Below are 25,366 nucleotides of genomic sequence, written 5' to 3'. Positions count from 1 at the left end.
TAAACATTAAATTGTATTTGTGCCGTGTCAAATAAATTATAGATGAACAAAAAAAAATTGTTTTAAGGGGTTATATACCTTTTTAGTTTTAAAAAAACCGAAAAAAAATTTATTGTATTATCTTCAAATAAAACATCTTGAGAACATTTTCACAAATTTTCATAAAGATCTGAGCAATAGGAAGAAAGTTTGAGCGATTTGCAGCACGCCTCGCCACGGCCGCATAGGCTAAACTTGAAACTTTACACGCGATTATCTCGGAATAGTGTTTTCCGAAAAATGACTTTCCCGTGATCCTGATTGCGGGAAAACTACCGAACCGATTTTCTTCATCTTTTTTTTTAAATTTTCGTTATTAAATTCGCCGGTCCTTGAACGATCGCTTCTCGAAACATACAGTTACATTTTGCCGCAAAAAAAATTGTAATGCAATTTTTAACGCTCAAAACGTGCATTTTTTGGGAAAAATGTTCCCATTTGCACTGAAAACAAAATACTCATAAAAGCGATCGTTCAAGGACCCGGCACACTTCTAAACTAATGAAATAATATGAGTTTTTTGATTTCGGTTGACCCGCTGAGGTTCTGCAAAAAATAGTGTTTCGAGGAAACGGCCATTACTCCAGTAATAATTGGTATATCTCAAAATCAAACGTATTTTTTTGTTGTTGATAAATTGTACTTTCAGAAAAATATCCTTTTGATGCAATGGAAATGGTGCTATGCACTTAAAAATAGATTCGAACTTCCCTCATTTTTCTCGACCAAAAAGGTATATAACCCCTTAAAGCAGACAACAAAATCCACAAGTGAAACAATTCTTAAAACTAAGTTATAGCTGATTTCGTGGTCGTAAATAAATCGATTTTACTCGGATAAGCAAGGTTTAACTAGTGAGTTCCAACGGCGGGAAATTTTGCAAAAATAGGCAAAAACAAGCGACAAAATGATTTGCCAGCACAATACTCACTCCGTACTGGCATTCAATTTCCACCTGGTCTAATCGATGTCGATTGGTTGGACGTCGCGAAGCTAAGTCTTTTATTCATTCGACCTACTAGTGTCTCCAAAACATGTATTTGTGTGTAGACTCTTTTCTACAATATATTGCATAGCAAAGAATCCCTGTAACTGAAGGTATAGCCGTTCTATGGTGCGTTTTTATCTCTCGTGATAACAAAATCTTTATCAGCGTCAACGTTTTGATACCAAACCATTGAGTAGTATGATAAGAAGCACTCAATTGAAGGCAGAATTTCGACAGTAGCAGACATGAGATTGTTTCAACTGTGACATATGGCAATTTCTTGTAGTGGACACGAAAAATGAAGAAGAAAGGTCCTCCGACTCCTCCGAAAACCTATCGGAGGCTCGACAAACCAACGCCGATCCCACAAGTGAACAAGTTCTACGACAGTGGTATTTCCGAAGATGTTGACCGGTCGAGTGAAAGGTGTATAGATCGTTCGAAGAGCGTACGAGAGCTGAGAGAAGAATTCACTAAAATTAATTTCATTCCAATGAGAATCAGTTCGCCAAAGTTGTCGGTATCGCCACAGCAATCAGTTTCATCTACGAAATCAGTTTCGCCAAAGCTATCGGTTTGGCCAATTTCGTCAATTCCGCCAAAACCACCGATTCTGCCGAAGCCAACGAATACAAAGAAGCAGAGCGAATACTGCTACAATGATTGTTATGATGATAGCAATACGTATGATGCAGTTTCCTTCAGGTAAGTGTTCTAGTGCTAAATATAATGAATTTGAGAATCTTAGAACTCCAAACGTTAGTTTCACTTGAGTACACTAATGTGTACCAAAATCGCGTTCATCAAGTACAAGCGCATTCATTAGGGCCTCAATAAGTTCCATTTCGACTGTAATCTTTACTAGGCCAATAAATCAATAAAAATTCACACAGATCTGCTAAACACTTGGTCTGAGTCACCAAGTATTACGTGAAGAGAATTGACACTCTATAGAACCTTTTGCTAATTTTGAACGTTTGAACGTACTAAAAATATTTTGAACGTACTAAAAATAGGACATACTCTCACCGGTTTGTCTACTGAGGTTTTTGGTAAAATTCGCTCGATTGCGGGTGATTCACAGTTTATCAAAAAGATAAAAAATATCGCAATGAATGGATGGAGATTAAACAGGCAAAATATGTGTTACTCATGATTAAAGCTTTTAGCAGCCAAAACTGAGAAATTTTTTCGCGTGCTAGAGCTTGCTTCTTCATAGACGGGCCCTAGACAAGACCAAGAAACGAACAGAAAGCTATGCGTTTACGTTTCAATTTTTCAATTATGTAACTTCTTTGCTTGGTCTATAAAAATAATACACATCGGATCATCTGCTATCCCAGATGTATGTCGATAAAACATTTTTAAATAATATGTTTATATGAGATATTTTAACCAAAATTGCATGTTTTCTAACAAATGCTACTGCACCATGCTGGATGGCAATCGATTCGTTATCTTTGACTAGCGTAACTTCAATTTATACCGGTTGTTGACATTGTGTATTCAAAGACTTTCAAGTGCTTCTGGAAAAGATAATGCTAATTTCCACATGCTTGCATGTGCTTCATTTAATTCCAGCTACGCGTTGTTCATTTGCCACATTATACAAAAATTAATTAGTTTTAGATTACCATAACTGTATTTCGACGCCTGGGTTCGAATCCCACCGCCGACATAGGTGTCGATGGTTGTGAGGTGGCGTGACACACTCACAACCAACCCAACTGGTCTAGATTCAATCCTAGCCGACACCGGGAGATTTTCTGAGGCGAAAAATCTCTGGGATCACGCCTTCCATCGCATGAGGAAGTAAAGCCGTTGGCGCCGGTCCGTTAATAAACGGGTCGTGAGTTAGGGTCCTGGGTGTGGAGTCGCCTCCTTGGGCGTCGGTGATTGGCCACAACAGTGGCGGAACTAGACCGACGGAAAATAAGCGAGAATAAAAAAAAAAATAACTGTATTTCAATTACTATGTATTACTCGAGATGGCATCACATAGCCAATCTCTGCTTTGAAATACTTGAAGCATACGTCAGTTAGAATTCGGAATCGGGAAGTTCTACCTCAGAATTGGGTACGAACATACGAAAAATGTAAAGATGTTAGATGTTAGTTTAACATTGTTTACTTTTTTCAAAGAGGCAATCAATTACCTGTTACATTTTTTTTTCTTCTTTTGTATGGACTCATCCCTACAACAAGAAACATTTGATCTGACCCCGCGCATTATTGAGAGTGAATGACCGTGCTTGCATGTAAAATTCTTTCTTGCGTTTTTAGTTTACTGCTCTGCTGTACCGAGCCTCTTTTCCATCTACTAGTTGTTTTGAATGAATTAACACACATGCCTAAAATTATAAGGCGAATAGAAACTCGCTTCGCTCTATGGGGAAAAAGAGGGAAATTTCTCTCTATGACACTTTTAGCGTTGGTAGTGAAAAATGCAGTTGTGCAGTTGAAGTTATGGCTGGATGTTTGGGCAGTCATAAATTCCAGTTAGAATTTTATGAGCAGTTCTTACAATTATATCCTTCCGTCTCCGTGCTATACCAACCAGCGAACAGAGATCTTCATAGGGTGACAGCATATCGGAGTTTCTCCATAGCAGGTAATTCCTTCGGACAAAAAACTTTTGCACACGTTCGATACGTTGGGCCCCAAACTCGTAATATGGGTCCCACACGGCGCAGGCAGACTGGTATAGAACGTGCCAGTGAACAATAAAAGGTTCTAAAGGTACCAGAATCATCAAATTCCCTCTCAATTCTTGTAACAAGGCCAAGTTGTCGGTTGCAGGGCCGGCGGTTGATGTGGGTAGTATGGGTAGTAGTACCCACTCGGAAAATGTCTCTGTGGGTACTTACACACAAGGAATTATCGGACAAAACCAAAAACAAATGTAGGATGTTTTCTATGTTTGAAACTTAAAATTGCCGCGCGCATGTGCGAGCAACAGATTTTTGAAATATCGTTGAGCGAGAGGTTATATAGCTACAGATTCATGTACAGTTGTGGATTTCTTAGGGAAAAGGTTTTCTTTTTTCAAATCATTCCCGAATTCGTTTGTTTTTTTCGATTAGTCATGACAACACCAGGCTTATCAATCATTATATATTCATATCAAGCTTTTCCAAAATAGAAACTTTTTTCGAGAAGACAAAACTTTTGAACCCCACTGCTGAAAAAAGTTCGAAGGTCTAATTTTTCTCATACATTTCATTGGCGCCCTATTGTTGATCCTCTGTTCATTTCCCGAAAACTTTGTTCAGGTATCAGAAGGTCGCCCCCTGACTACGCCTTTGTCACCCATGAACACCTCTCCCCCATTTTTCTTATTACCTTGGCTTTATTGATAATCGAGGTATAATGCTGCCTAAACGTAAGTTCAGTGTCCAGTAAAACACCAAGATCAGTGACAACATCACAGCGCGTCAAGTTCCTTCTGGCAATGTGGTATTCATAAACCAGAGGATGTCTTTTTCGGTTAAAGCTGATTACAGAACACAGTGATACTAATCGACATATGATTAAGGCGGCACCAATCGGCGAAAAGATCAAGTAGTTCTTGGAGTCTGGTGCAGTCGTCGTGAGATTAAATGAGCTTATAGATTTTAGTATCATCAGCGTACAATAGTCTCGTACCTGGAGGCAACAGTCTGGTTATATCGTTGATAAATAAGGAAAATAGTAGAGGTACCAAAACACTGCCTTAAGGTACTTCGGAATTGCTACAGAACCAGCTAGATTGCGACGTACCCAGTTTAATGGCAATTTTACGACCACAAAGATACTAATCACTCCATGCAACCATCTCAGTTAAAACACCTAATTTATCTCATTTAGCGCATAATATTCCGTGATTGACGCAATCGTATGCAGCTATCAAGTACCGTAAACTGGGGTGACTTTGATCACCGGGGTGACTTTGATCACTGTACCTCTTTTTTGAAAATGTGGTAAAAAAGCGCTCGTAGTGCTTGGGACTTGTCGTAATCTTCACTGAATGCGTGGATATATGTTCGCATTGCTACTACTCATGCATTTCCTGCTATTTAAAGAGAGTTTTTCATGCTAAAATATTAATTGCAAATAAATACATTTTAGTGCTATTTTTGCAAGTTTTTCCTCAAAGGCAATGTTGAGTCCCAATATTCTCCACAGCGTATTACATATTTCTTCTTAACAAAAACCCAAGACGTGAAGTAACATGCAAATTTGGCCAATTTCATAAGTCAAATTCCTCGTGGACTAGTTTTTGATGATTTGAGACCACCTTCTCTCTCAGTGGATAACAATTCAAATATATTCCAAAAATTTTGTATGAGTCTCGTACATTCGCCATTATAAACTGTTCACGTAGAATGTGAATGGCCCCCAAATTGCTTTCCATATTTATAAACCCGTTTAAGCCGTTTAAGGCTGTTCAATTTAGTGAAAGTAACAAAGTGTTACACCAAATTCATGGAAAAAATGAAGTGATCAAAGTCACCCCGGAATGATGATTAGTGTAAAATTTTTAGAGCATATTTAAAAACAGCAAAAATGTTGCTAAACTTTTGAAGTAGTGACTGAATCTTTTTCAATGCATGCCAGTACTTATTTTGAAAATATCGAATAATATTGTTTTCAGTATATTCTGAAAATATTTGAGATACAATAAAAAAAGTGATCAAAGTCACCCCAGTTTACGGTACATAACTTTCGAGCAGGCACAAAGGGATAAAATCCCACGATGATGCTCAACATTGCGTTTGTCGCCCTTTTTGAAAATCGGGAACATGGAACATTCTTTCCAGCTACGGGGGAGTTGTTGGCACTGCAGAAAATGTTGAAAAAAAAAGCCAATTGAGATTTTAAATCCTCGTGGCAGTTTTTCAAGAAGACAACCGGAATGCCATCAGGACCTGGTCGATAAGACTGTTTCGGATTACTGATAGCTTCCACAACGTCCTCGTTCGTAACTCTGAAGTTATCTGTAACAAACATGTCTCTATGATTCCGATATGCTAAACCAAGTTAAACGCTTCAGAATCACTTTAATATTAGAAGCTATCTTCTATGCACATAAAAATGGAGTCCTGTCTGTCTGTCTGATCCACACAAACGAAACTCAAAAATATGTATAGCTCGTTATTCAATCATGCAAATGGAACCAAACTTGGCGTGTGGTAATGTGGAAGCAAGAAATATTTCTGTAATAGATTGAACCAAATTTGACATGTAGTTGTTTTTGGAGACTAGATATGTTTCCATGTTGATATGATACCCCTCCCTACTGTGGAATAGAAGGGGAAGGTTTTTACAAATTTTGGCATACCTCTAGAGCCTAATAAAATGGCACCAAATATGGCATGTTTTTGGGGGCAAGAAATATTTCAATGGTGGTTTTTGGGGAGGATATGTTTCTGTGATGATATGTCACCCCTCCCAACTTAGGAAGAACGGAGGGAAGTCCATACAAATTTCTGCATAACTTAAGAACTAATCAAGCAAATGAAACCAAATTTGGCATGTGGAGGTTCTTGAAAGCTTGAAATATTTCAGTGATGGTTCGATACCCCTCCCTCCTTTGGAAGGGAGGTTTCCCTTACAAATGAAACACAAACTTTGCATAACTCGAGAACTAGTCAAGTAAATGGAACCAAATTTCACATGTGGCTGTTTTTGGGAAGAGGATATTTTTCTATCACCCCTTTCAACTTTGGAAGATGAAGAGGGTCCATATAAATTTCTGCATAACCTCAGAACTAATCAAGCAAATAAAACAAAATTTGGCATTTGGAGCTAGAAATATCTCAATGGTGGTTCGATACCCCACCCTCCTCTGGAATGAGGGGTTTCTATACAAATGAAACACCTATTTGTGCATAACTGGAGAAATAATCAAGCAGATGGAATCATATTTGAAATGCGAAGGGTTTTGAGAGCAAAAAATGTTTTTATAGGGGTTCGACACTCCTCCCCAGTTTTTATCTCTATTAGCTACGTTCTGGCGAGTGGCAAAAAAGTAATAACTACCATCGAAATTGATCAATTTTTATAATATTTTCCAATCAACTAGCTTCACGTACATTTTTCCCGAAAGAGTATATATTTAAAACAAATGCTGGTATGTGCTCTAGAAAACCTTTATGGCTATTGGTGAAATTTCCATCGTTTACTTCGCGAAATAAATTCGAGAATTTTATAAGGTACCATGAGATAAATCGGGGTGAAATTGATCACCCTTGAAATCCATACATTCTATAGAAGATGTGCTTTTTTCGATATGTTCATAATAAATTCTGATTTCTGAACTGAAAAATATCAATCGCAGCTAGTTTGGAAACAAAAATAACGATATTTCAGGTTAAAATTTATTCATTCTGATTCACGAGCTGCAGTTTGCTTAATTTGCTCTCATTTGATCATCGTTAGATCAATTTCAATTCCGTTTGTTTTAAAAGCTCAAAAACTAGCCCTGAAATTTAAATCTTTGTGGTTTCCTGCGAATTCATCAGTAATACTTTAATGGTAATTTAACGTAATTGACCCTAAACTAAAATTACTTTAAGGGGTAATATCCACCAAAAAAAATTTTTTTTGCCATTTTTTTATTGGCCTAAATCATGTTAAAACTATCTTAGAATCAAAATCTACATCGTCCAAGTACAGATCTAAACTCAAAGTTCGTTCGTTTATGCTCCATAATCACATTTTTCGTTTAATTTGGCGATAGTCTGATTTGTAAACTAGTTACCTATGATCGATATCGTGTTTCAAATTTAAAGTATAGAGGTCGCTACATCAAGTTCCGACCGTTACAGCGTCTCTATTGCATGTGCTTACTCACAATTGTTTAGTCGATCAGCCGTTCTCGTTGTGAACGTTCTCTCTTTGAGTTTTTCTATTCAAAAGTACTTAAATATGAGGTGTACAGTGGCCACAAAGGCAGTAAAAGAAGAAGTACCACTTCTGATTTACACCGTGATCGCGATGTTGATAAGGATTTCGGCTACTGTTTCAACATTTTTCGCTGTATTTACTGCCCTTCCTGAATTGGGAGTGTGTAGAAAATGTAATAGTGATGTGCGGTTTTCACAGTCGAGCAAGCGTGGACTAGGCTTCAAGATTCTTGTGTCTTGTTCAAACTGCGGTGATGCCGATATTTTTAACTGTCCTTCAATACATAATCGTGCTCATCGGTTAACCGTTGGACCGAACATGTACGAGTTTTGCGTGGGATCGGACGCCAACCGCGTCAAAGTCGCTGAACATCGCATGTCCGATATCGCAAAAGAGTCTAGGCGCAGCCTTACATCAGACAAAAGAGGAAGAAAAGGCAAATAAGGCCCAGGAAAGACAACTTTACGGCGCAGGGATAGCTGACTAATGGTAAAAAAATATTAGGGCCTCTTTATTATTGCGATTCTTAAGATTTGAAGCATTTTGAAACTTTACACGCGTTTTTCTCAAAACCATGTTTTCAAAACGGGCGAGCAGTAGCACTGAAAAAGTTCACATCCAATCGACTTGAAATTTGAACTGTAGCTTCTTCATTAGATTATCTAGTGCCGTACACACGATTATAGCGATTGATTAACAACAACAAAAGTTATAAACAAATAACGTCGATTTTTATTTGTCGAAAAAGATTTTTTCTTCCAGACCATTGTCATTTTGCGAAGAAAAATTCTAGAAATATAATCATGTGTACTTCACTAGCGACACTTATGTAGATAATGAGAAAATTTTTGTTTTGGTGATAGGTGGAGTTGAGCACGACTTCTACTGCTCGCCGTGGAACAACTTTTTAAAAAAGCGGTTCACGGCAATCGCTGCACAACCGCCATTTTGTAACAAAAATTGCAATAATTTTTTTTTTCTACTCTGCAAGAGTTGCTTAATCCAATGATATATTATTTATATACCTTACATCTCAAATGTCCTTAGGAAAAATCATGAAAAAAGCCTTGTTTTTTTGAGCGTTTGGTGGATAAAGTTAAGTAAATTCAATACTTTTTTTTGTTATTCGAAAACTTGTCTGATCAAATTTGATTGAGTTTTGACTGAGTAAGAATTTTTCGAAAATATGTAAAACTGCACCGGGCATGCAAGGGTTAACTTTAACAGGTACGTGAATCTTGCAAAAGTTACATTTTGGGACACGTAAACATTGCCTAGTGTTTTAGGATCAGTATCTTTTGATAAGTATTTTTAGCACGAATTTTCAGGTGATCAACTTCACCCCACTGATCAATTTCACCCCATTCCACGGAACATTAATTGAATAATTTTGATGTATTAAAAAACAAGGTGCCGTCCTCTATGGAATGTTGCACTCAAATGAGCGTGTAGATAACCATACAAATATAAAATCACCGCCTGCTGCCCTGCGGCAAGTCTGCTTGCTACTAGTTGATCGCTTTTATAAGTAAATAATGGTTATCTCACAGACCAACAAACGGTCAATTAAAATTTTGTATTTGTAATAAGCAAAGCCTTGGAGCTACATTCCGATTCGGAACTCGACCTTCTGTTTATTTTACACAGACTTCGCAGCCAACTGGTAAGTGTACAGGACAATTGCGGGGCTAGCACAACGTCCTTACTGACACTAACAACAGTCGCTCCCGAGTCGAGACTCGAACCTACGACGACTGACTGGTTAGGCCAGCATCGTACCTCCAGACCAGCTGGGAGTATGTATTTGCATTTATAATTCAAAATCATTGGACATCTGGGTCTTTGAGAAATGATCTTATTCTAATTTAAAGTAACATGGAACACAAACGCTGACGAAAAGTAACTGTTGACAAGTAAAAATCAAACAAATCGTATACCTCCTGAAATCTTCTGTTTATAGCGTTATTTGAGCCATAGCTCGTATTCCTGATTGTATCTTGAATGAGTTGCCTAGGCCGAAGAACACGTGTGGGTGCATAAAGTCCTTTACGACTAATCAATTTAGCACCGTCGATTCCAGCCTTAAGTATTTTTGCGCCAAAAAATTGTTTGAGTGATTACACGTCCGCTATGAAGTTGTTCAATATCGAGCAATGCACACCGACTTTCATATGGCGGGAGCTTTAGTGGATCACTTTCACCGATTTGCTCTGTCAATTATTGCCGACTAGTGGGACCTAAAAAGAGCTGGTAATCCAACAAAATACCTAAATACTTAATTTTTTCAACGTCGAATGCGGCGTTGATGTCAGTGTACACAGCAGATTGAATCTGTGCACCGTTATCCATAGCTCCGATACAAGTCGTTATTAATTCGCAAAAATTACATTCGAATTTTCAGAAGCACAAGACTCGTGAATAGATAATGCGTTCCCAGTGAAAACGCTATTTTATGATTGCCTCACTGCAGCGAACATGAAATATCGTTTTCATAGGCATTAACTATTACCAAGTCTTGTGCCTTTGAAAAATCAAAGTGGTGCCTCGAAGTCGGCCATTTGTGGCTTCAACATCGTATCGCTTTAATGCATAATAGTGGAAAGGCCTCTCTTCTTGCGTTTTGAGTTCACCAAACTCCAGAACCTTTTAGGATTATGTCGGAGATCATCCTGTTTTCGCCTTACATAACGTTTATACAAAAAGCGATTGTGTTCACGATAGATTCGACTAGCTTCATGAAATGAGCGTTTAAGAAACGGGCAGCTCAGAGCATTTTCGACGAAGTTTAATAAGACGGGGATTAGACAAGGCATGGAACCGTTTGAGTAATACAATTTAGTAGAATTCGATTGAAGCAATCGGTGGCACTGTCGACATCTTCGCTGCGCTGAATTTCTGACCAATCGACTTGCTCTAACAATAGATTCAGAGCATCATAATCACCACGCTGGAAATCAAGTGCATCATAATCGTAACGGGAATGTAGACATGAATTTCAGTTACATAGAATGCGCTGAGGTGCTTTTTCCTTCTGAACTAAGTAGACAGTTGTCGTGCGCCGTGCTGCCAAAACCAACAGACCATTGGGAGTAAGGTTGCTAGAAATGATAAAAGTTTATCTTTTGCAGAGTATGTCTAGTAGATGTCGCACATATTAATCGAAACCACATTTTTAGGAATTTTGCATAGAGTGGTGAGTATGTTAGTCTGTGGTTATACTTCCGGTGGGCGTGTCGTTGTGCATTCGAGTGAGCAAAGCAACAAATCGCTTACAAAGTGCTGGGAAATGTTTTAATTACATCATTGCGGGCACGCGAATGGTCGAACCATAATCAAATTGGTTATGCATTTTAACCGCCTTAAACTAGCGAAATTTTTCTCTACCCAACGAGATATCAATGACTAAAACCCGTTCAGTGGTAACAAAGTTCTAAGCATTTGAAATCTTTTCTTCTGCCGTTTCACTCTATTTTTGATGTTTCGGAATGGCACCCTATGAAAGTGAAACGTATTCTATGTCAAAATGAAAGTTTGTTGCATTCCTAAATGAAAGTTTTGCTTCTTACAGTGACTCTGAGGAGGGATTTTACGATTCGGTATCCAACGACGAGTCGGACCATCCCCGGAATGCCGTCGAGGAGCTTCTTCAAAACGAACGGAAATACGTGGAAAGGTTACAGTATTACATAAACAAACTGGTGCCACTGATGTATCAGCACAACATATCAAATGGCCTCAGATTCCAGAAAAACAACGTCTTTACGAACATCGAATCCATTCAAGCTATGCATCACAACACCTTTCTGCCTGCACTGGAAAGTTGTGGAAACGACGCGGAAAACATTGCTCTCACCTTTATGCAACTGATAGAAAATGGTACCTTCTACTGTTACGTCCTGTACGCTCTAAATAAGCATAAATCTGAGAAGATTTGCGATGCCAATAAAGACTTCTTTAAAGTATGAAAGCTTCTACCTCTTTCACAACAGATTTTTAACGACGGTTTTTTTTTTAATTCTCAGCATGCATACTCGGATCTAACCCAATTTCTATTGGAGCCTGTCCAACGATTGCCAAGGTATAGATTGCTACTCAAAGAAATGGGCAAGGAGGCCAGTCGGAACGGTACAAACATAGCAGCTCTGGACAAGGCTGAACGTCTTCTTTCTCGGTTGATTGAACTAGCGGATGCAGCGGTAAATTTGAGTGACATTCTACCCTTTCTGGAGGTCCAGAATCAACCAGGACGATCACTAGAATTGAACTACCATAAAGACTTGCCTTTGACGTTAATCCTGCGACCTGAATTGTTCAAAAACGCTGCACAAAGAGATCCTGTATGTTTTGAGTCACTATTTGGAATCCATCGAGTTTATGTTTTATTTTTTTATCTTGTAGATAAATCTATTAAACCAAGGAAAACTAGAAGACTATCTCGAATTAAAAATCTATGACTACAACGAGCGTCGTCGATATCAGTCCAAAATCTTTCTTTTCGAAAATCTTCTACTGTACACTGAGATCATAAAAGCGAAACTGGAATACAGAGGTCACTATTTGGACAGTGAAGTTAATTGTACAATAGAAGAAACACTCAAGCTGGAAGTCTGTTCAAAGTGTTGTACTCAAAAAATTGAAGTGCATTTTGATACTTTTTCAAAGTTGAAATTTCTTGAGGATCACATAGAAAAGATGCGCCGACGATTCCGCCGTTCACAAGCTGAGGAATTGATCAATGAAAAACAAAGACACTCACAGGAAACACTAGATTCGAAGGGGAATACCAGGCAAAAAGTAGCTGAAGTACAAGACACTGAATGGTGAGTATTATTATAATAGAGATTACTATAAACTGGTTCAAAACCTTCCCATTCTTTCAATTTAGGTATATTAGAGAATTACAGCGATCGTTAGTACTGAATCAGCAACAATTTTGTGACGTTTTGCAGGTAAACTATGAATATTATCTTGGTGGTGATGTACCTGAATCATTTAGAGGAATATACGACCTACACCGAGAGCGAATTTTGCCTGATTTGACAAGCTCCATAGCGCTTGACAACATGTGTGATTTATTCGTTTCCTATCTTGCGGTAATTATAAATTTTGCCGAACTTTTAGTAGACGAATGCTTTCAACTTGTTACTTGTTCTAGGAAAACGTATTGGCTCCAGTGTATAACGACTACTTACGAGAATTTAAAATGGCGACTGAAAACATCAAGCCAGATTATAATCGTATGGTAAGTTTCAATCGATTAACCAGTTCGGTTTAAAATTTTGGAAACGTTCTATTTTATGTGAAATTTCATTCCATTTTTATCACGAGATTTCATAAAGAAAAAGCAGAAGAGTTTGTTGCTAAGTGCACAAACGTAGATTTGACGTAGGACTATGGATAACCTACAACAAGTTTTCTCTCCCTATTTCCGCAGGCACCCGGAGTTACATACAGAGTGGAGGATTTTACCTGCCTGTGCATTAAGCAGCTGAAGGTGTATTGCGATTTCTTCAACGACGTATGCGCCCGAATGGCCGAAGACAGCGCTGCAAATAATCGAGTCGATTTGGATCTGTTTCGGAAAGTTGCTAGCACCCAGAAGGAGCTGGACCAGTTTGTGCACAATACTGAACAAAACTTTGAACTGTTCAACATGGGTCGCCAGGCCGTAGACTGTGGACTGGTGCGATACAGTGAAGCGGTCCAATTGCAGGTGGATAATAAAACGACGGAAGAGTGCCGCCTGTTTATCAACGAACTAGCGGCGGTTTGTGTTAGTGTTCAAAGAAATAACAGAAATGAAGAGCACTATCGACAAATAATATTTATCGATAAGTTCCGCGGACGTAGTGGACCTATGGGTATGCGGAATAGCAAGAAGACTGAATCTAGGCTAAATTTTGTGATCGATAATTTTAAGTATAAAATAATTTTTAGCAACCAACAGGTTACTGAACGGTTTAGACAACAGTATATTACTAATTTTGTGCTGGTAAAATAAAACCACGCTGTGTTTTAGAGCAATTTTAAACCTCCACGCTGCCCTTTGCACTTATTGACATATGACAGAGAGGACACGACTTCCGTGATGTGATTTCTAGTGGATTAGCCACATGATGACATGTCGAGCACTGCCAAGCCCCGGTGGGGTTTGTTAGCGGCTGACCCGATGCAACGCAGGGTGGGAAATGACTTCCACAATTTGGACAAAACGTGCTGCAATCCGTAACCGGAGTCTCGCATGTGAAACAGGTGACATGCTTCGATTTGCCATCCCGGGGTTCATAGCGGGAGAAGATACTTATCGCTAGCTCTTCATACTGCTGCCGACGAGCTTCCGGTATCGATTCGAGACCCTCAAGTTTGATGAAAGCTTTCGAGCAAGTGCCTGGAAAAATATATCAAAATAATTATGATGATTACCAGGAGAAATTTGAAACAATTACCAAAAGATCGATCGGCACAGCTAGTCAACGCTAGTAACGAGTACAGCGATTCCACATCCAGAACATCCTCATACTCTCGAAGTCGCAACGCCGTAATTACAGAACTATGAAGAAGGCCGGATCGCAGTTGCCGCTGGGCCATTAGCATGTAGTGATAAGCTTCCGCATTATGCCAAATATTTTCCGTCAGTATCGAATCCTCAGGATTCATTTGCGATAAAACCGATGCTCTATTTCCACCGGTTAGTGAGATTTGTTTCTCGATATGTTCTTCAGCAAGCATTCCAGACAGAACGTACAATTGTTTGATCCTAAGAAAGCTTGATTTTTTCCCCGCTTCGCTTTCGGCCATTTTGACCAAAAGCCTCGCAGCATCCAGAAATCTACCAGCTTTTTTCTGCAGTTCGATCGCCTCCGGAAGTTTACCCTCTTGCAGTAGATGTGCTGCATGCTTGCTGAGAAGGGCACTGATCTGAGGCATTTTGTACTTTTGGGCAAGTTCAACGGCCAACCCCCACTGGCGAAGACCGATACAAGTTGAGACAGCCGATTTCACGTCCCCGAGCTTTAAATAGGCAGCAACCGACTGTTCACACATACCTACAGTGGCCAACATCTGTCCCAACTTGGCTAGTTGAGGATTTTTCTCCGAAAGTTTATGCATACAACCTACCAGTTCGTCGTATTGCTCGAGGTGATACAATGAATCCATAAGACCTTCAATGTAATGTGCTTTGTCGTAGTACTCTTTAGCGCTTTCCCAAGCTCGCATGTTCATGAAGTGGTGTCCGATCTCGCGCCACGCAAATTCCATCTGCTGGTCAGATATTCCCGGACCCATCTTGTACAACTGAACCGTACGAAACCAATCGCAAAGGGTTTGTCTCAAGCTTATTGCCAGATCTCTCCTATCGATATCAATATACAGCTTTTCTGCTTCATCGAATTCTCCAAAGAAGGCACAAATTTCTGCCTTTTGTAGAGCTTCGACTTGTATGTTCTTCAGCCTTTTAATCAACTGAATCCCCGGATAGTTACTGCACCGTACAAAAGCAGCTTCTGCCGTTTCTAGATCCAACTTTTTCAATGAAGCTTCCGCCAGTAACCGCCACAACCGGGGATGGGCATTGTCTTCTATAAACTGCTTTGCTTCCGTGATACCAACATGTGACAACAAATCTTCCGTATCTCGCAACGACTTCACCCGTAATTGAAGGATGTGCTCTTTCACGTTTGGTGTTGCTCCCCCTTTGATGATTTCATCTAGCAGTACACCGGTGATCTCCAAATCCACAAAATTACAAATATACCCAGAGCACGCTACCGGTTCCTCCGGGTCGTCTCCTCTTAAGATGTACATGCGAGTTTTTTCCATAATCGCCAACAATTGCGGATTATCACGTGCCCAACAGATCGCCCAAACGTCCTTCCGTTCGATTCTACCCTCCGGAGGTTGGCTATCATCGGAATCCTCTCGTAGAACCAACGTCGTTAACACCCCATTGCAGTCAATCAACGCGGCCCGTGTTGAATTACAGTTAATAGACATCTTGTAACCCCGTGTCTGAAGATAGTGCCGATTGCGAAGCACCAAATGGGGCAAGGTGTACTCGTGGATCATGCCCGATTCTCGACCAATCAGCAATAAGTTCTCGGACGCGGTCATACAGCAAATCGGATCCTGACTGGGTTCACTTTTCGATGGGATTTCGTACGCATGGTTCGAGTCCAAATCGTTCAGCACATCTAGGGCGGGTGTGTCATCGATGTGGTACTTTTTCTCCTTTTTGGCCTTAACGGTGGCGTGCAGGCTTGAGGCACCCTACGGAGTAGAAAATATGATTAGGAACAGAATTAGTTAAATAATAAAGGTTACCTTTGGTGTGTGATAATGCCAAAGCAAAAACTGATCTTTCGAAGCCACAATCACGTGAATGGAGTTCATTGCGATTAAGTTCGGTCTGAGGTCGACGTATTTCGCTAAAATGAAATAAATAGCACGCCTCGAGTAATTGAAGTCTTTTTTCTGTCAAGACGTCAACTTACAGTCAACAGTAGTGCTCATCGAATTACACACCAATAGTTGATACATATAGTCCTTGCTTTTGCTGTCACTCATGAAGCTGAACTCTTTGGCGTTGATCTTGGTTTCGACAGCCAAAGCACAATGGTCAGCGGTTGCAGTAATCGCGATAACCGGATCTACGTGCTTCGAATAACACTGGTTCGAATTGGTATCCCAAAAGGTTACAAGGGATGTTTCTTCAACGTTCGATGTTTCCAGATAGCACACAGTTTTGTTAAAGTAGCACCAGGTATAATCAGGACGAATATTGGCAAAATAGATGAACGAATCAACCGAGAGCGCTATTCTTAAAGATTTGCCTTCCCACGATAGTGACGTGATCTCTTTTCCAGGAATTTTTAGCGTTCTGATGTGCTGAAGAAATGAATTAGTTCCGATTACCAAGAACAAAAAACAGAATAATACTCACCACGCCGTACGGTGTATAGAACTGAACTTGATTAAACTCCTTTTCATTAAAACTAGTTTTCATGCCACATACAGCCATTATTGTGCCATCGTGATTCCACATGCAGGATATCGCTTGCATGGCGGTATCAACAATCACCGGGCTTTCATCGTTTTCATTCCTCATAATCTGCATCTTTCCATTCTCATAGCAAATAGCCAGCACGGGTCGGCTAGCGGAAACTGCATCATGGTACCAGCACAATCCGACCACCGTCATGCTCTTGGACGGCGTCAGATAGACACACTGAACGTTCAACTTCATAACGAAAATTCCTTGGTTGTCATATAATTGCAATTCTCCAGTCTTAATACTGAACAACAGAAGACGACCATTTGGACTCCACTGAACTCCCGTAAGTGATACATTTTTCAACTCTTTTCCCCATATCCTGTTTCCATCAACAGAACCTCCAAAATTATTAAAATTTTACACAAATTTAGACCGATCAATTTCACCCAAACTCACCAACAATTACCGTCCCATCCTCATAAACAATACAAATTTTCTGCCCGTCACTAGTCCACGACATCCCTCTTACCGTGGATTTCTTCCGATCGTTGGTCATTTCCTCGTACCAGGAACCCTTGTACATCATCCAAACCATAATCACCCCATCCCGGTCGGACGAGGTCAGCTTCTGCTGGGACTCATTCCACGTTACAACCTGGATGGCCGATTTGTGTCCCTCGAGGGTTTGATTCATGGACAGGTTGCTTGCCTGCATAGCTTTTCCCGTCTGGGCCGGAACCGTCGATGCTTGCTCCAGTTTGAGTACCTTCAGCAAACCATCTTCGCCTCCTACCGCTACGTAGCCCTGATCGCGGTTCCATGCTATACAGTTGAGGCGGGTGTTATTCGGGATGGCGATCTACGTTTTGAGAAAAGTTTTGAAATTTGTTTGAACAAATAAATTTAATATCTATCTTATAGCAGAAACATATTAAATTTACAAAACATTGATCGGTTTAAAAGACCGGTTGTCGGCAGACATCACATAATAACTATTTTTCCTTCATAATACTTACTGTTTCATTCGAAGCTGTCTCAAAGTTTTTTAATCCTGTCCAAAAACGGTTCAAAACTGAGCTTCCTAATAGTATCGTGTATGCAGAGCTTCAACGTATGTGCTGCGCTATCTCACGCTATACGAAATAGTGTTTGTAATTGAATTTTGGCATCTTTCCCTTTCCAAAATATCATCGTAATTGATATTTTCGTCTAAGTTACAATTGATATCGCCATTTGCTCGTTGGGATTCACGAACTAGTTTGGCGGCTTTGAAATAATTTGCGCTACTGTCGGTAGTAATCCAATATGGCATCAACTTCAAAATCGTTCAGTACCCGAAGAATTTCCTCTACCAAAGCTTCAGTAGTTTGCGGAGCATTAATATAGATTACTGCTAGAGTTCGCAGGACTAACGTTGCCTTCTCTATGACTGTCATGGTTTGTTTCGATATTTGCAATCATTTCGCTAAACACCTCAGTATGCACTAGTTGTAAATGTCTTTTCGAATTATAGAAATTGTCAACCATAAATCGTTTCAAACATAAACTAAACCGTAAAAAAGATCTCTCTCCTTCTCTCGTAAACCGTGATAACCTTTACCGTATCCTTTGAAAACTTAGCACGTTTTTCTTCTGACATAGTACTTCTGGAGCAAAATCACAACAGTTTATTATCTATCAAAATGGGCACCCAAGGTGAATTCACGAAATGAAAACACTCGGGTCGAGGGCTTCCAAAATTGCCGATGTGGCGTTTCATTTAGAACACTGTGGGTTTTGGTTTCGTATTGCCACTAAAGGGCAATGAAAATACCTTCAGTGGCATTGTTGAAAATACATACGCGGTGGGGTAGTGTGTTTAGACATGTCTGGTTCAAGCATAATCTGCCACAATACGTTGTATTTCACTCAATCGTACGCCGCCTTGAAGTCTATAAACAAATGATGTGATCCTTAGTTGGGTTCCCGAAACTTTTCGAAGATTTGTCGCAAGGTGAAAATCTGGTCCGTGGTAGATCGTCCCGCTTGAAAACCGCACTAGTAACCGCGGCTTCCTGTAGCAGGGTGCGAGAGATAATTTTATGCGAGGATTATAGGAGGGTTATACCTTGATAGTTGCTACAGTAAAGTCTCTCTCCTTTTTATAGATAGGGCATATGAGTCCAGTCCGCAGGTAGTTTTCCCCAGACCCTACACTCATGACTATTAGGATAAGCTGCTAGCACTATACAGCTGCTCGCTCCCGACCTAAAAAGTTCGGCCGCTAAACCGTCCTTCCCAGCGGCTTTGTTTTTTATTCAGCTCTCCGCAAGCTTTTTCCATGTCGTCTAAGGTCGGTGGATCCACAGCTTGCCCATCTTCCCCAATTCGCCTGCTGTTCCCCTTGACGGCTTTCCTACCTTCCTGACCATTCAACACTATGTCCAGCGCCTAGCCACCTGCGACTTATCGAAAATCAGGTTTCCCTCTCATTTATTATACATGGCAGGAACTGACATGGTCTGTATCCTGATTCCGTTAATCGCTCTATAGAAGTTTCTCGTGTCGTGCTTGGTGAAACAATTCTTCGCCTCCGCGTATCTCTCTCACATCTGACGCGTCACACAATTTGTTCTTTTCTTTTGTCTTTTATAGATACTCAGTATTAAACCACCCATCAAGTGTGGTTCGCACTGCCTTGCCTATCACCTCACACTGTTTCGTGGATGCGTTTCCAATGTTCATTCAGGTCTAACTCAACGGACACATCGATCTGTCTATCAACTTTCCGAGTGCACTCTGCAGCAATTCCATTCGCTGATAGCGTTTGGATGTTCAGACGTATTTTTCTCTTTGACCTGGATTCAAATATGTTGAACAGCCGGGTGCGATTCTTGCCTACCACGAGATAGTGTTCAACGTTTGGCCCCCGAAAAAAACCTCACATCGATGATCTCTGAAAAGTGCCGGCCGTTCATCAGCACGTGGTCGATCTGGGAGCAGGCCCTTTTTATTGGGATGTGCTTCCGCATATTCTGATCTACAAAATAAGTACTACAAATAGACATGAACCTGGCCGCAACGAAGTTCACTAGCATCAAACCGTTGTTGTAGGTGGTAGAGTGAAGGCTTTTCCTACCAACAACAAGTTAGCTCTTCCCATTGCTTTCTCAAGGAGCTCGTAGAACTCCTCCTTTACGTCGTCGGTTTGATCGTTTATTGGTACGTGCCCGTTTATAAGGTTGTAGTTGAAGGATCTGCCCTTGATCCTCAATACGCATAGATGGTCATTTATGGGCCTCCACCTTATGACACGCTTCATTTGGTTTCCTACGAAGTACTACAATTAAAAATAGGTGAGTTCTGATTGCAACAGATTTTCTAACGTTAGCCCTGTTCCGTTTACAAGTTACTGCGATGAACAACTAGTGAGTTCAAGTTGCAACGGATTTTCTGTGTATCCTGTTTTGCATCCGGGATGCATTGTAAAAACCATCATGAGAGCTTCCGCGTCTTCCACTCAATTGAACTGGATTAGTCAGCCTATACATTGAGGCGCTGAGACACTCATTGTTAAGGCAACTGTCGCGCCGAAACGGATAACGGCAAATTCAATCCAAAACAGCGTCTTGGGTCTTTTCCCGGTCTACGAGCGTCATCCCGATTCAGAAAATACCCACATTGAAGGGCATTTGACCTTGTTTTATTAGTTTTTTTTGTACATGGCCAATAAAACCCCAGTAGAATCTGTTCCGGAAGGACCATTTCAGGAGCATATCACCAAAATACCAAAAACCATACCAATGAAATGTGAAAGTAATTTCATGAACTTTGAACCAAAAATTGTAAGATTCTGTTTAAATAATCATAAAATTCCTCAATAACGGAACATATTCCCGAAAAGCCGGATTCCCAGGAGAGAGTTGTTTCGGGGCACTTTGAGAGTAAACCTGAAAGTAGACCCATAGACTGGGCAGTCTTGAGGATTCCTTTTCAGGATTTCTTATCGAGGACGCCCACGATTTCAATGTGAGAAGCCCTAGAGAATCAATGCAAAACTAATGTGCTTGATTGAGAACATATAACTTAATTGAAATCGTTATTTCCTCAATCAGATCCGGGTGAGCTTTTGCCAAGCAGTATATATTGTTGCTCTGCAGACAAAAGTTATCGTATATCAGGCACTGCTTTGAGACTTTTAAAGATGAAACCTTATGATTCCTACATTGAAATTCTTGAGAACCTATACATTCATGCGATTCGAGCAGATTTTGTCAGTATCTTGAGAACCTTCTCACCTATACGATTCGAACAGATTCTGGCAGTGTCACATAAACGATTCCTCTCACGATTCCGGCACCGAGATATAGGTATCCTGACTCAGGATTCCTGAGAATTTTCACTCTGGATTATCTATGTGCTTGTTGGGGTACACATACTTTAACCCTTTATAAGGCCTTGTAATTCGTGCTAGGAACCGAAACAGTTTTAGTAAAACGTAAATAAAATGTAAAAATCATTCCCAAATTAACATTGCACACTTCTAGCAGTTTGTGAAAACTTGGAGTATTGTAATATATCCTCGAAAGTCCGTGTTTAAGCAAAATTTATAAACAATACTCTTGGTGCAGCAAAAACTTTTTTTTTCGTTGGTGGCAATATAGTTGTCACTGCCTTATAAAGGGTTAACACGAATTTTGCGGTGATAGAGTTATTCAATTGATTTCTGTGATCCAACATTTTTCTCTTTCGAAATGGACGAGTGAACAGTAAATTTCTTGAGACAATAAACACCGGTGAAGTCCTTTACGATGTGGACAATTAATTCCAATACTCTGGATGCCTTATCCACAATGTTTGGTATTCAATATTAGAAGGAGAACCTTTACATGGTTAGCATATTGGATTTCGGAACCACAGAGCTTGTAGTCAAAGGTGAGAGGTTGACGAATATGGACGAAAGAAATAATATAGCATTCCTCAGGATTGACATGCTTTCAGTTCTTCAGATTTGATTATCCAATATAGCTTAAATCGCTTCGCAAATAACATCTAACACCTTTCATGTTCCAATATAAATAGACTGGATCGAGTGGACTTGTTTTTTGCTTTTATAATCGATGTTTCATTCGGTTTTTCATGTATAGTTCCATGTTCTGAGAAATCGTTTATTAGATTTAACTGAATTACAGCTTCTTTCAAATCGAAACATATGCTGGAACCGTCAATTCGGTATTCTAAGAAAATTGAAAGTAGTACCCGCTGTTCTTTCGAACTTAGCAGAAATGGTATTAAGTGGTCAACTTAACATCAATTCTACTGAAGGTTTAGGATTTAAATCATAGGTGGTGTAGAGCATCCTATTTGTAAAAAAGTGAGTCCAGTTCTTCTCCTTACGAACGACTTTCGTTGCTCGATTTGTCCACGAATTACGTCGCTGAGCCATTGGATTGTGGATCATAAAGAGCAATATCAGGGCTCTCAAAGATTGAACCATAAATACACATACCACAAGAGCTTCCTTTTAAGGCAGTCCATAAATTTATTCTGTGGGTGCAAGCATCCTTTAAGCATGTTTGATGTACCCACAACAAGACGAACTGATTTAGTAGGGTCCACCTTTACTTCATTTCATGCTTCATTGGATCGGATGATGACATTCATGTAAGTTATTGATCCGAAGGCGCGATCACAATCGCAGCGGCTATCTTCACTTTCTTTGGATTTAAGAGGATTCATCGATTTCCTACGATTCATCTGTCCCCAGTGACAGAATCGTGATCAAAATTGGACATAGGAAGATAAGGATAACGGCAAGGTTCTGTTCGATAGGCTGTGCATTATCCGCACAGATTCAAACTTTTCCATTAGACTGAACCACTGCGACCATTGTTTGATCTATTGTGGTATGCTTCAACTTACTCTTAGTGCGTACGAGCAGGTACATCACTATTTGGCATGTTGATGTCCTTGCTACATTGCACATTTATCCCAGTTAGGCAACGCCATTCATATGAAGTTTATCACCTCACTGGGACTTTCCCTCCAAATTTCGGTAGGTTCTATGTGTCCCTTACCGAAGATACGCAATCGAGTAGATGTTCTGAAGATTCGCTTTCGATGCCACACAGGCGACATTTAACATCATCAAGTTTGCCTATCTTCTTAAGAATTGAGATGATACTCGGACAGTGCCTTCCATTAAGTTGCTAACCGTCATGATTGGTGAAGCTTATTCCAAAAAAACTGATTTGATTTAGTTTCACTGTATTAGGGTTAGCAAATTTCAAATCTCATTGTTTCGCCTCAACATCGATCGTCAAACAAAAATTGCTTCAATATTCACAGCTTTTATACGTACACTTACGTCAACACATAACGGTACAAGTTGGAAAATTAAGCTTCTGTTTTGAGCATCTACTTCTAGTAACTATCCTCTACATCTTTTCTAAATACTAACCTTTTTACTCAAGTAAATAAACATGATGCACTTTTTCTGCAGAGATCACTCTAATTAACATCACAACTAAACTAAGTTTTCGTTCTAAATATCAAGGGCACCAGCCATCGAAAAGAACCCGTAGCAGATTGTTTACTTCAACAGGTTGCCATAGCAATAATGGCGGCTCCGCATAGAATAGCGTACGATTCGGAGAGCAAAGCTGCTAGCGAAGAGAACGGCACCGCTGCTAACCAACACCAATAAAACGTCGACACAGGTGCTGCAAGCACGTGCTGTCCACATACCACCACACGGCAGACAAAACAATCGTCGAAACCGAAAATTCAAGTTCACCGAATCGACGAACAAGTTGAAACGTTACCGTCAGCAGTGAAATATTGCAGTTGAAATAAAACACAGTAGGGAAAGCGTAAATTTTACTCGTTAGTATTTATTTTCATTATTATCTTCAGTTTAATTGTTTAGTAAACATTCTGTTTCTGTTACTAGTCGATAGTAATGTGGTTCTCCCTCCTCGGTGGCTGGCTATTATTAAATTAAGCGAATTTTGCGGCTATCACCTGACTAGTTTCGAGTGTTATGAAATATCAAAATTCAAAATAAACGCCCGTTTTACTGACATTTGATTCGGTCGTGATTGAATATAAATTAAATTAGTGTTTTTTTATTTATCTTTTAGTTCTACCGTTAAATGGTTGGCTTTTTGGTTGTTCCACCCGAGGAAAAGGACATTTTTTGGTTCCCCTTTTCGCCGCGAAGGGATTTCGTAACGGAGCACAGAGAGGGTTCGCTGCTCTGTGCCGGTTTTTTTTAGAGTTATTCAGTGATGCTATTCAATGCAGAGGGGAAAATTTGATCAAAATATCTGCGTCGTGTTTAGCACGGTTTATAACTTTCAAGTCAATTAACTACAGAGTTGTGGTCGACAATTTCACTACGGTTTTATGTGTAATTAAAATGACACAAGATTAGATTAGTTCGTATTTTTTTTTGTAGTACAATATTATGTAATAATACTTAGATTCAGTTTACGTTCTTGCTCTGTGTGAAGTTCACTCACGATCACCTGTCTTGCTGCACATTCAAAATACCTTCTACGTGTTAGTTGATGGTTCCACTCGTTGCTAGACTTGTTGGTTTTCTGTTACGGCCTTTCGGCCGCCGAAAACACTCCTATAAAACTATTCTCTCTTAATGTAGTGTATTCATCTCTGACATCAACCCAGTTTAGTGTGTTTTTTTTCAAAAATCGTAGAAAAATAAGCAGATGGAATGCAAGTCTCTGTTTGATTCTCTGTTTTTTATTTTTGTTTCTGCCATAAATGTTTCTTGCCTTGATTGTAGTATTTTTTATGTTTTCTGGGTTTAGTTTGTGTAAATATCTGTTCATTTTTGCCTTTGGTTTAAATTATACTTTGGATGTGGTTGTTTTGTAGTGAACGAGTGTATAAAAGTGTGTTTGTTTCGAAATTTAGCACAAAGTTTTTCGGAGTTTCACGGAGCATTCAAACTTGGCGCGGCGGTTTAAGGGGTAAACATAGCGTAATCACAGAAAAGTACACGTGGAAAAATGGTTCGTACGAGTTTATTTTTTTACAAAATTTGCCCCGGAAACATTGCAGGTATAGATAATTATTACGAGAAGTTTGGTCAGTGTTTTTTCTTGTGCTGGGAAATTGTCGAACCAAAATAGTGCAAAGTAAAAAATAATCTCAACATTGCAAAAGATTTTTTCAAAAAACTCAAAAAACTTTCTAAATAATCTATAATTAGCATATTTAACCGAATTAACAAATTAACCAAAACAGAAAATGATGGAAAAATATAGAGTGTCACCTAATCCCTAATCAATCAAAGAACAACCTAAAACACCTAAACAGCAGAAAGTGATTTCAGTATAGCCGGAAGAAGAGTTTTGACTAAGTTCGGAATATTGAAAGAACACTCTTAACCCGTAAAGACCCGGGACGAAACTTGTTTTTTGAAAATGATCGTTCTCAGCACTGGAACGGCCGAT

At 39.6% G+C, this 25,366-nt stretch overlaps 2 protein-coding genes across 3 annotated transcripts; one reads left to right on the top strand and one right to left on the bottom strand.

Annotated features, from left to right (window-relative positions):
• The first annotated feature begins 1,062 nt into the window (after positions 1–1,062).
• Positions 1,063–13,931, top strand: LOC129723876 (uncharacterized). Its single transcript, XM_055678348.1, has 7 exons — positions 1,063–1,732; positions 11,484–11,874; positions 11,938–12,252; positions 12,314–12,735; positions 12,801–13,008; positions 13,071–13,157; positions 13,350–13,931. The coding sequence occupies exons 1-7, from the start codon at positions 1,326–1,328 to the stop codon at positions 13,914–13,916; spliced, it is 2,397 nt and encodes a 798-aa protein (XP_055534323.1). The 5' UTR covers positions 1,063–1,325; the 3' UTR covers positions 13,917–13,931.
• Positions 6,762–23,502, bottom strand: LOC129723874 (WD repeat-containing protein 35). 2 transcript variants are annotated; one of them, XM_055678347.1, is made up of 7 exons: positions 17,924–23,330; positions 17,364–17,766; positions 16,857–17,305; positions 16,408–16,801; positions 16,238–16,341; positions 14,362–16,183; positions 6,762–14,303 (listed from the first exon to the last, which is right to left on the bottom strand). In XM_055678347.1, exons 2-7 carry the CDS (start codon positions 17,620–17,622, stop codon positions 13,942–13,944), a joined length of 3,390 nt encoding a protein of 1,129 aa, XP_055534322.1. In that variant the 5' UTR covers positions 17,623–17,766; positions 17,924–23,330; the 3' UTR covers positions 6,762–13,941. The 2 variants fall into 2 exon arrangements, with proteins under 2 accessions (XP_055534322.1, XP_055534321.1); XM_055678346.1 differs by lacking the exon at positions 17,924–23,330 and adding an exon at positions 23,347–23,502 and having other exon boundaries at positions 6,763–14,303.
• Positions 23,503–25,366: the final 1,864 nt, after the last annotated feature.

This window comes from Wyeomyia smithii, chromosome 2 (assembly GCF_029784165.1).
Source record: "Wyeomyia smithii strain HCP4-BCI-WySm-NY-G18 chromosome 2, ASM2978416v1, whole genome shotgun sequence".
NCBI classification, from domain to species: domain Eukaryota; kingdom Metazoa; phylum Arthropoda; class Insecta; order Diptera; family Culicidae; genus Wyeomyia; species Wyeomyia smithii.
This window is presented reverse-complemented; position numbering and strand designations above follow the sequence as displayed.

Coding starts and splice junctions, on each gene's coding strand:
- LOC129723876 (XM_055678348.1), top strand. CDS start 1,326: ATGAAGAAGAAAGGTCCTCCGACTCCTCCGAAAACCTATCGGAGGCTC. Junction 1,733..11,483: donor TATGATGCAGTTTCCTTCAG/GTAAGTGTTCTA, acceptor TGCTTCTTACAG/TGACTCTGAGGAGGGATTTT. Junction 12,736..12,800: donor GAAGTACAAGACACTGAATG/GTGAGTATTATT, acceptor CTTTCAATTTAG/GTATATTAGAGAATTACAGC.
- LOC129723874 (XM_055678346.1), bottom strand. CDS start 23,370: ATGTTTATTTACTTGAGTAAAAAG. Junction 17,767..23,346: donor TTATTTACTTGAGTAAAAAG/GTTAGTATTTAG, acceptor CTCAAAACGTAG/ATCGCCATCCCGAATAACAC. Junction 14,304..14,361: donor CTGTGCCGATCGATCTTTTG/GTAATTGTTTCA, acceptor ATATTTTTCCAG/GCACTTGCTCGAAAGCTTTC.